The 11,541-nt window shown below is 40.7% G+C and overlaps 1 protein-coding gene and 1 non-coding gene across 7 annotated transcripts; both read left to right on the forward strand.

Moving 5' to 3' along the window:
* The first annotated feature begins 3,100 nt into the window (after window positions 1-3,100).
* TIPIN (TIMELESS interacting protein) lies at window positions 3,101-11,145 on the forward strand. 6 transcript variants are annotated; one of them, XM_037394190.1, is made up of 8 exons: window positions 3,101-3,653; window positions 4,041-4,200; window positions 5,431-5,518; window positions 6,351-6,426; window positions 7,515-7,637; window positions 8,203-8,257; window positions 9,920-10,132; window positions 10,509-11,145. In XM_037394190.1, the coding sequence occupies exons 2-8, from the start codon at window positions 4,068-4,070 to the stop codon at window positions 10,661-10,663; spliced, it is 843 nt and encodes a 280-aa protein (XP_037250087.1). In that variant the 5' UTR covers window positions 3,101-3,653; window positions 4,041-4,067; the 3' UTR covers window positions 10,664-11,145. The 6 variants fall into 6 exon arrangements, with proteins under 6 accessions (XP_037250087.1, XP_037250082.1, XP_037250084.1 ...); XM_037394185.1 differs by having other exon boundaries at window positions 3,102-3,653; window positions 8,203-8,266; XM_037394187.1 differs by having other exon boundaries at window positions 3,102-3,653; window positions 8,203-8,266; window positions 10,512-11,145.
* On the forward strand, window positions 9,178-9,314 carry LOC119151897. The gene has a single exon (XR_005105600.1).
* Window positions 11,146-11,541: the final 396 nt, after the last annotated feature.

Genomic DNA, 11,541 nt, shown 5'->3' on the forward strand with positions numbered 1-11,541 from the left:
TTCGAGATCGTTGTACGTTGGTTTGAACTTCTTAACTTCAGTGCATTTGCAACTAAGAATTAAGCACATTTCCCCAGCCAAAACAAAACACATGTTCTGGGAATTTGAATATTCTCTGTGGAAGGAACTGTGTTTTGCTTTACAGACAGGTGTTTCTGAAGGTGGATCACAAAGGAAAAGAAGCAGAAAAAATAAAAGGTAGCGTAATTTCTATGAAAGACTTCTGAGCAGGGAGATTTTCTGATTTATTGATTCCACCGCTGCTTGGACAAAAAGAACTGAAATATGTCTGTAAATAGAAATGGAACAAAGAAGCTTGGCTTCATTACCACTTTCTTCCCTCATGGCAACCTGATTTTTGTCTAGTTTCTTGCAGGAAAAGGAAAACTTGATTACTGTACAGATAACTGCGTCACTAAATTAACCCAAATTCTTAAATGCAATTGCCACATAATGCTGCATATTTTACTGCCAAAACATATACATGCAAACTCATATTTGTAAGATTCAATACTTCTTAATCTATTTTGTGGTTAAAGCAATTTAAGGAAACAGTCCCATAATCAATTGAATTTAAGAAACCTGATTCAAATTTGATTGAAACTGGCCAATAGGATCAAAAATTATCAGAGAAGCAGACAGATGGACTTTCAAACAGCCAGAGATCACAACCGGTCTTGTACATTTTGTCTTCTTCAAGAAGCAGGGATTGAAAAGAACGCTGTGGATCAGAACCCATTCTTAATTGTTTAGTAATATTCTAAAAGCTTAGTAATGTTTAAGATGATTATATAATATAAAATTTACATTAGATTAGATAAATCACAAATAGCTGAAGTTTGCTCAGTCCATCAGATGTGATCTCCAACTAGCACAGCTACAACAGTACCCATTTTGCGTAGGGTTTATTGCATGCACAGCTTTGCCAACATAAGTGGCTTTTTGCAGAACAAGTACTGCTCCCATAGGAGTAAAACCCTTCAAATGTGGTAGCAGTCAATTATCCATTTTACAGATTTTCTTTGTCATATGTTATGGGTAACATAAAACAGGAAATGAGACTGAAATAATAATTAAGTGCTAATTTTCTAGAGCTTTTCTAATGAAATTACACTATTCAATACAAAAGCGAGTACCATTACCATTTCACCTAAACTAGAAACCAGAAGTGTTTTCTAGAATAGAGGCAAGGGGTTTGTTGGTTTTATTTTTTTCCCTGAGTTGTTATTTTATCAGCATGTGGCTGGTTATTCATTTCCTGAGGAAAAAAACAATAATCAATGCCTGCCAGCATATGCTTTTCATTTAATTAGGAACATAGGACTGGAAAGAACCACCTCGGTCATCAAGTCCACTCTCTAATTAAACACTCTTCAAAAATATTGATTAATCAAAGTTGCATAAATATGGTAGGTTTTGTAACGCTGTACTCCTCTGCAGAGACTGTAAGTAGTCTTCTGCTTTAGCCTTTGTATAGTATTTTTATACCTTTCCAGCACTTTTTTCGTATCTGTTATCAACCTATTCTGGCAAAGACCAGACACCACAGGACAGAGCTCTGCTTGTGCAGACTGGTTGACCTGGGTATACAGAGACTGGCCAGCCACATAAATTAATCCTGCTTTCTCGCTGCCTTTGCTCTCAGAGAGCCCTACTACGCTACTTCTTTTCACTTTTTTCACAAAATCACTAGTTGATTTTGTAGAAAATATGAAGGGACTTAAGGGAATTTTGAAATCTTGAGCCTCCAAGTTCAGTTGACATTAGCCATGTATTTAAAACCAATTACTTCACATATAACACCCCCCCCCCCCCCATTAAATATTAAGGAAAACATTTACATGGAAAGATGTATCACACTAATAGCTATGAATCAGATACTTAGATTACACCCCCAAAACCTCAGTGGCTTGTAAAGATTTTTTTAATATAAAGAGTGACTAGTATTTTCAATGCAAAGACCTTACCATGTAGACATTGGATTTTCAGTAACTTTAACAAAACTTTAACAACCTGTTTTGAACTGGAAATCAGCAGCCACTTGCTCTACAATTATTAGTATGTCTTTGTGTTTATTTTCATACTTGACGTGGCTGAGTCAATTGAAGAATTGGCCATATCTAAAAAGTTAAGATAAATGGATTCAATGCTAACAAATCCATTAAAGTGTTCTCCCTATATTTAATGTATTCTACTCTATAAAAGATGCTGCTTCATTTGGGAGTACACATTTTAAGCAGTATCTGTTAAAATAATTTTGACTAGAGGAAAATACATTTTGGTTTTTTTTTAACTGGAAAGTAACGGTGATTGATTTTCTTTGTCATGTTAGAAGGAATACCTTACACTACCAGAAACATTGCATGTCAAATGTGAATTTATAGAAATAAAGCAAAACCAATTCCTTTAATGTGTAATATTGGACATCATTAATTTCTCTCATTTTGCTTAAATGAAGAGCCTATAATTTCAGTGAGATACACTTCCATGGACCAACCTGTCAAAATAGGAAAACAGCTTTCTTCAGATGCAACAGCACTGGAGACCACAGCCCGGAGCCTCTCCTGTTGTCCCTGCAGCCTGCAATCCAAGTCCTTAAATGGCATTTTATGCGCACAACTGCCTCGTCTCAGAGGGTTTGGTGTGCTTATTACAGCCTGGAAAACTGCAAACCGTTGTCTTAAATCACCATAAGGCTTTAGCCAGCCTCCGTATGGAGAAAAGCTTGGGATCGCGACCTGGGATGGCTCTTTAGTGAGCCTTTTCCTAAGAGGCAGGGAGCGAGAAAAGGGCTCAACATAACTATTTTGAGTGCCATGCTTAGGGTTGACTTGCCGTGCCGCCTGCCAGCCTTAGTGCTTCCAATAAAACTCTCCCGCTGCGACCTTTCCCTGAGGACGCGCCCCCACCCCGCCCGAAAGGCCGCTCTGGAAGCGCCTCAGCAGCGCCGCCCCGCCCGCCGCGCTTTGGCGCCAAAACCCGCCGCGCACGCGCCCTGGCCTGGCCGCGGCCGCTTGACCTCCGCTCGCTTCAGCCAACCAGCCCGGAGCTCGCGAGACCTGGCCCTCTCGCGGCACCGGGCGGGGCGGGGCGCGCCGGGCGCCGGGGCTCGGCGGGGCGGGAAGCGCGGGAGCGTGAGGCAGCGGCGGCGGCGCGGAGCCGCGTCCCGAGAAGGCGGGCGGGAAGCCCTGCTCCCCCCCGTCCCGCCGGTGCGAGGGGACAGCTCCCCCCTCAGTGCGCAGCGCGCCGCCGGGCTGCTCTGGCCGTGTGCGGGGAGCGGGGCCTTCGTGGCGCCCGGCGGGTGCTGGGGCGGGCCCTGGAGACGCCAGCCGCCTGCCTCAGTGCCCTCCTTCGGCTCCCTCAGCCTCCGTGAGGAGTTCGCAGCCCGCAGGTAGGGAGCTCACCTGCGAAGGTCGGTGTAAGACGGACAGACGCGTTGTCTTCTTGTTACTAGAACTGTCTGAGAAACAACTTTCCCTTAAGGAAAAAAAAAAAACCAAACAAAAAAAGGTGTTCCTGACGCCTTGGGAACGCAGCCGTGGCGAGACTGGGCCGTCCTAAACCCGGTTGTGCAGATATGGTAAAGCCGGGAATTGGATTTGTGTAAGGAGCCGGGAAAGGGGAATCCTCCAGCGTTCTGCGTTCCTACGTGGGTAAGCTGTAAATCAGAGAAATTACCACCCACCTCTGCCCCGTAGTTTTTGATTACCAAGGATGTGAGTGGCAAACAGCTGTCTTGATAAGTGCTGGGGTTAAACATCCGTTTCTTTTGTTTTATTCCTGTGACCCGTACCTGCCACTCCCAAGTGACTTTGAGGAGTTTAAACATGACAAACCCTTATTTTATTCGGCCTCCTGAGGCTGGATCGTGTCATCCCTCTGTATGGTATCAACTCTTTAATTTCTATGATGCTATTTGTTCTGGTTGGCAATTTTTTTCTGGTAAAGCTGTGGACATACTGTATACAGCTGATGCCTGTGCTTCTGCAGCAGCTTTTTCTTCTCACTAGTCTTCTGAATGCTTTTGGTATTTCTGGCAGGAGGGGATAAAAAGCTTATCTGCGGCAATGATAGATCCTTTAGAGAACAACTTGTTTGAACTTCCTGATTATGAGAATACAGAAGATGAAACGTTCCCGCCTCTTCCACCTCCTGCCTCTCCAGGAAGAGATGATGCTGAATGGGCTCAAGCTAATGGAGGTGAACACTTGTGACCCCTACAGATCCCATTTTGCAGTATAGACAGTGAAGTGCTGTGAAATCAGTCCTGTTGGTGTTACCCTTCACTACTGGAGTTTACTGCATAAAGATAGTCTTGTGTAGATAAGAAAGCAATCTGTAGAATTTAAATTGTTATTGATTCTACATTTCCAAGCTTGTGGGAGAAGTTTATTTTTGTAGATTCCATGCAAATGTGTACACAAATGAATCTTTATAAAATTCAAGCTCTTCGGACCAAATGCTGCTAAAGATAATTATACAGTGGTGATCTATAGTTACCCTTTATGACTTGGATTTTGGAAAAGGTAAGTGTTGAAGGTAGTATTCCACGGGTATGTTGATAGATTTTGTGGAGTGTGTGACCTAGGAAAAATCCAAGATTCTTCAGGACAGTAAAACTCAGAAATATTTGTATTTGGAAAGATCTCACTCTATACTGAACAAGCTAACAGGAAGTATAAAGATTTTCTTTTAACTATTGTTTACTTCTACTCATATTTGCCTGTACTGTTAGATGTATGTTTTCCTTGATCCCTGCTCTGCCTGTTCACTAGAAAATAGGAATTTGAATAGATTTAATTCCTTGATATTTAATTCCTGATGTTTGAACAAAAAGTACACCAAGAAATCACTATGATACCTAGCTGCTAGCTCTGAGATGAGTGGTGCCTTGTCTTTTGCAGTCAAATAAAATATATGCGTGATAATCAAAAAGTACATGGACTTTGGTTCTTAAAAGACGCGCTAATTGTGGTCACACATCACCTCTTTCTGTTTCTTGAAGGCGATGCTGGTGGTTTAGGTCTGTCTTTCAGATCTCTTGGTGGAAATTTTGGGACCTATCATTATGTTTATTGATAATCTGAGTTTCTTAACTTTTAGAAGCATCATCTACTCTCGGTACATATCTCATCAGAGATATAATATAAAAGTTCTAAAATTAGGAAACGTCCCTTTCAACGAACCTACTTTGCTACAAAAGTTGAGTCGTCAGTATTACTATTTTGAAGAGATGGTGTATTTCTAACCTGTCTTGTGGGAGGAGCAAGGTGAAATAGGCAGGCGTTTGTTTGGACTACTGTACCTGCAATGGAATACTTGTGATGCTGTCTTTGATAGCGTAGAAATTTAAAATTTGCATGATGCAATTGTAGTTGATATCGATTGATTTTATACTTAAAGTATGTTATTTTTCTTTATTGGAACCAGATGGAAACCAGCAGTCACAAACAAAGGATTCTGCTGTAGCTACACGGAAAGCAGTCAAAAGGCCAATGCCTAAACTAGATGCCCAGAGGTAATTTTTTACAGAGTATTTCTTTCCTTGATGAATTTGGTATACGGCTGTGGAGAACAATTAAAGTTACTGTGATCCCTGTATGGTCATGGCCAAGTCAAAGATCAGGAGTTTTGGAGATAAAAGTGCCTTTTGTGTGCTGTATCTCAGCCTTTTTATTCCTTGCCTACCTGTATAATGCTGTAACTGGTCAAACTTTCTTGAGTCTCCTTGGGACTTTGTTAACAGATATTTATTATTTATGCATAGGACTCTTCCACCGATGTTTTTAATTTTGCTTCAGATATAGTACGGTAGATTTCTTTCTTTAATTAAGGTCTGCTTCAAAATAAAAACTCAATATAATTGTGATTGTGGGGCACTACCTAAAATAGACTTACACCTGACTTACATAGAAACTAGATAAACTGTATAAAGGATTTTAATAGTTTCTTTGCTGTTATCAGTAAAACTGGTGTGAAGTTCTTTATAAGTAATGGAAAGAGTCTGAACTTTCGGTTTCTTCCATTTTAAATAGTCTGATGAAGTTAGTGATACCACAGCGATACCAGAGGGTCATGTGTCTAACTAGTTTTACTTGGCCATTATAGACACTAGAACTGACCATGCAGTTTAAAAGTCCTGGTTCTTGCAGCAGTCCTTATCCTATTTTGTGCATTTTAGTAATGACTTCTAATTCTGTAGATCTTTCAAGGAGAGCTCTGTTCAGAGGAATGTGAGGTATTTTTGTTGGCGCGCTGGTTCTTTTTTGTTTGTTTGTGAGGGTTTTGTTGGTTTTGTTAGAGTGAGAAAGTATGAGTTTTAAATACCTTCCCCCATTTCCTATTACCAGGTTAATTTCGGAAAGGGGACTTCCAGCCCTAAGACACGTGTTCGACAATGTAAAGTTCAAGGGTAAAGGGCATGAGGTAAGACATAATGAGCTTTTGTTTTGTTTCCTGGGAGGTCAATCTAGATTTTGTAGATTGCTGCCCATCTGATATGGGGAAAATTGATGTTACGCACTGGGTAGCCAGCTTTCTAGCAGTGTTTGAATGTACTCTGATGTGGTTTGTAGTTGCAAATTTAAAAAATCAAACATACATGAATGTTTTAACAAAATCTATGTTTTGGTCTTAAAACTGTTTTCGTCTACTCCGAAACTAGAATATCACATGTGTGACTCTTTGTATTGTTCATAGAAAGAGGTTTCTGAAGTTGGAGCAGGCTGGTAAGACTGTCTGCTATGTCAGGAATGCCTTTACCATCTCACTTCGTGGTCTGTTTCCTCTCAGTGAAAATACTTGGCTGTTGTGACACCTCTATCCCAAAGCTTTTAATATTTAAAAAAAAAGTGTGAAATACCACTTAAGCAAAGAGGAAGCAGTATTTTCTCTACAAACTGTCTATGTCTTGGATACACGTATCTTAAAAGATACATTTTAAAGAAAAATAAAAACCTTCTTTTTCTTTAAATATCATCAGACTATTGGCGCACTTGCAAGGATGCCTGTGCATCACTGGTTTACAGAGAACAGTCATGGTATAAATTTTCTCTTTACAACTGGAGGCACAAAGAAACTAGGCAATACTGCAGATCTGACCAAGAATCTTTATTAAATAAGATTTTTTAGATGTACGTTTTTCTGTATGTTCTAAACATTTAAATAAATGCCAGCTGTGGCCCTATGGGGGCCACATTTTTATTATTTTTTTTTCAGTCTGGGTTCAGACCTAGGTTGCTTAAGGGTAACTTGAGAAGCCTGTCAGATACTTTACAGTATATGTAAATGCAGCTCCTGAACCTGAATTGCTGTTTTTCTTATAGCTTGAAATTGCACCTACAGACTTGGCTGTGGGAAGAAAGATTACCCATGCATTCATATTACTTAAATTTTCAAGAGACTTTCAAGCTGCAGATGTTTAATATTTTTAGAAATGTTACTGTCCCGTTTCCCTCGGCAGTCTACTGACTTAGTCAGCTTTTACTAGCTGGATGTCTTCCTTTATGCTCTAGGCAGAGGACCTGAAAACACTCATACGACACATGGAACACTGGGCTCATAGACTGTTTCCAAAATTGCGGTTTGAGGATTTTATTGACAGAGTAGAGTCTTTGGGAAACAAAAAGGAAGTTCAGGTATGTTTTGCTCTGTCCGTTTCTCTTCATGTAGTATGTGAATATCCATGAATAGTCTAAAAGGTAGATTTAGGAGAGCAATTACACACCAAAAGAGGCCTTTAAGTTATGCATACTGCTAAGGAGTATTATGTTGTTCAAATTAATTTATCTCTTTTTAAAAATGGCTCTTTTCAATATTTAAGTTTACATTTAGCTATAACCTTAGTACTTCAGAGAATTGGCTTCAGCTTTTTCAGGACATCTTCAACCAAAGTAATTTGCTTAAGAGTGCTTGAACTTGTTGGATTTAGGGGGGTGGGTTGGTTGGTTGTTAATGTTTGAACCTCAGAAAGAAGACTTAGGACAAATGCTGCTTCATCTGGCTAGATGGTAGGTGAAGAACTAGGCATATGATCCACAGCTTTAAAAGTTGTGGGTCAAACAGACATGTAGTGAAAGGAATATTTTTTTTCAGAGTAATAAAGTGTAAAAAGAAATTTGGAGTAGTGTTAAAAACATATCTGTAAGAAAATCTTTTGTGCAACACTGCTGAAGTATCAGTGCTTTAACCTCTCATTTGCAGACCTGCCTAAAGCGAATTAGACTTGATCTTCCTATTTTACATGAAGACTTTGCAGGTAACGAAGGTATGCTCATTGTGCTGTTTGTTGAGTAGTTCAGTGCTTAAAATTACTTTACTTTCCCTCCTACTGACCAGAAATGAATGAATCATGGTATGTTTTTGTAATGTAGAAGAAATTCTTGAGTGGTTCTCTATTTTAAAACCAAGCTTCTGTGAGACTTCCAATAACAAAACTGAGCTGGTTCTTGTATTAAAATGCTATATATAAATATAAAATAAATAAATGAATTCGTGTGGTGTACTGAAAGGAAATGGAAAGTGGGTATTATTACCAGCATTGTTAGAAATATGCTTCAAAAAAACTGCTAAACCCACAATTATTAAGTGAACATACTGGTTTGTATTGTACTCATATGAGCATGCTGTCTGAAGATTTCTTGGATCTTGTTAATGCAGAAATCAAAGACTCGTGGTACTGTTTATACTACAAGCTGTTGCTGTGCAGTCAGGCTGTAGTGCCCTTTACAGAGAAAGCAGTTATTAATGCTTGTGGGCACCCTTGTGTCTGTTTGTCAGTCTTGGCATATAGCAGCTATTGAGCATTTCTTCTTCCAATATAAAAATGCAGCCACTTAACAAGTAGGTAATTTAAGAGTCTCTTGCAATCAGATTATAGTTTTTAGACTAGAAGGAAATAGTTTTTTTAAATTTAAAAAGAGCAGAGTTCATCTGGTACTTTGAAAGAAACTTTATTAGCAGAAATGAATTTCAGTTGTTCCTAAGATCCTTTGTAGGTGTTCACACTTCCACTGTGAGTCTCTCTTGGAAAATTATCTACCCGTTGTCCAGTTTGTTTTCATGTGAACCTCAGCCTCCAGACAAGCCAGTGCCTGGGGAAGGTCTTCTGGTGGATGAGTTAACAGATGGTGAAGCCTTGCCTCACCTGTGGGACCACCTTTGGGCAGTCAGTGAGATGTGGCTGCCTTCACTGTTGGCTGCATTTGCGAGCGATGGAATGCAGCCGTAAGCAGCCACAAACAGTAAAGCAAATGGTTCCTGCCGACAGTGTCTGTAGAGCTATCAGATTTTTCTGTGCGATGGTTCCATACACTTGTATTTAAATGCGGTTCTGATCTGTTCCTGAACTATGGTAGCGAGAGTACTGCTACAACTGGTCAGTCTTCAGTTGAAAAACTTGTCTTGCAGTTTTGAAATAAAAACTCAAGCTAGAATATTGTATTAAAAACCAAATCCTTGTTGTCACCTAACTTCTGTATTCACAGGCTTAAAGCGGTGGCAGAGGCACAAGCATGCTTGGCCTTAGGTACTCTTTCAGAGTGCTCTGCTTCTCTGTTGGTGGGTGAAGTTTGAATAATGGAGTTGGACAGCCTCTGTTTTGCATGTGTTATGTGGCAAATGAGTTAATATTCCATAACAGTAGCACACTGAATTCAAAACTGACTATTCGGTGTCAATGTTTGAACCTCTGTCTGATTCTGGTAACTAGTCCTGTGGCTTCCCAACAGACAGTGTCCTGTTGATAGGGGTGGGAAGAAAATTATCTGCCCTTTCGGTAAGGTTTGCCTGAATTGACTGCTTTTCACCATCAGGCACAGCTCATGATTGCTAACGTAGTAGACAGAGCTATGCCTCTCCTAAACCAAGGCTTTTATGGTTGTATGTGTGAGATCTCCCACAAGTGTTTGTTTCTAACCAGGTGGTGGAGGGGAGAGCAATGGGCTGGACACGGCCATTGAAGATGAACCTTCCTGCCCTGGAAATGCAGAACAACAACTCGCTTCTCTGTCTGGTACAACTCTTACGGAAGAGCACCAGCAGCGAATGATGAAGAACAGGCAGCTGGCCTTGGAGCGTAGGCGAGCAAAGATGCAGTGTAACAGCCACTCGCAACACAATGGTAATCAACTAGGTAACTTCGGTGTGTAACTTAAGTGGTAATGTTTTAAGGTCAGTAGCCTGGGAAGCTCATACAACTGAGCTGCTGAGTGAATTTAATGGAAATGGTAGTGATTGCTTTTCTAGTAAGTAGCAAAATGTGTAACTGAAACTTAAACTGTTACTGTAGTTGGACAACTCCAAAGCCAAGTCAGAACTGCTCTCCCTACTTAGTTGTCATGCCCAGTTGTGACAGCTTGGTCTTTGAAATGAAACTCAGCTTGCTGGGCATCTCTGGGGCTGGCTTTCCCGCAGACTGATTCTGGTGGTAGAAGCTGCGGTTAAAGACACAGAAACAATGTTTTCTCATGGTAGGAAATTGATTTTTGTTTTGTTTGGGTTTTTTTCAGCAGAGCTCTCCACTAGTTACTTGGCAGAGGAGATTAATACCCCAGGGGCTCAGGATCCTGCTGACTTTATTGAAGACATGGAAGGTACCACAGCTGAGGGTGCGGTTACAGATGCTGAAGATGAAGAGTTGGAATATGCCACTGAAGAGCAGTAACTGTTCCCCATACTTTGGGCCACTTTCTTGACCAGAAGACTTTGAAGTATTATCATTATATTGAAATGTAGCTGGCTCTTTGCATTCTGACTCCGGAAGTCTTCACTGTGACTTCTGTATTGCACAGAGCTTCAAACTGCAGGTGAGCAGCTCTGTACACTGGGAAGCAGAACAAGGCTCTTCATCTGCGTTGGAGACATCTTTTCCACCTCCTGCAGTGTTCTTCAGGAAACGTTAATGAGTTTTTTGACCTACTTTGAATTTTGTTTACAGTTGATTTCAGACTGAATTAGCTGGGATGTTGACAGGTGCTGTTTCTATTAAAGTTGTATTGTTTAGGGGGGGTTTAATAGAGGGTATATATAATAGCAGGTGGTGTTATGTCTGAGCAGGTGTCCTGGATTTTTTAACTTGCTTATCAAGTACCTGCATCTTTTTCCTATAAAATGGAAGCTATTAAATTTCAAAAGTCAAACGTGAAATTCTTGTACGGAGCTGTTACAGCTACAGGCCCTGCAGCCTTCCCCAGCCCTTGTGCCCGTCAGACATCTCCCCGGGGACAGGCACAGCCCCTGATACAAACATGCTTTGGCTTTGACCACATGGGTTATCTCCTTGGGCTGATAGTGCTCTCTGCTTTGAGGCTGTTATCCTCCTCTTACAGCCTTGCTTCTCTTGCACACACTCAAGCTTTTTTTCCCTTTTGTGGAATGAACAGTCACTGTGGTAATGGTAAAGCCCTGCGCCACGAGCACAAGGCAGACTGCTGTGCAGAACAGAACCTACATTTCTAGAAACTTAATTAAGACAAGAGCAGCACTTGGATGAAGTAAGTTTGTCACGCGTGTTATTTTATGCTAGATATTTTGCCTGTGTAT

The sequence above is a fragment of the Falco rusticolus genome, chromosome 7 (assembly GCF_015220075.1).
Source record: "Falco rusticolus isolate bFalRus1 chromosome 7, bFalRus1.pri, whole genome shotgun sequence".
In the NCBI taxonomy this organism is placed as follows: Eukaryota; Metazoa; Chordata; class Aves; order Falconiformes; family Falconidae; genus Falco; species Falco rusticolus.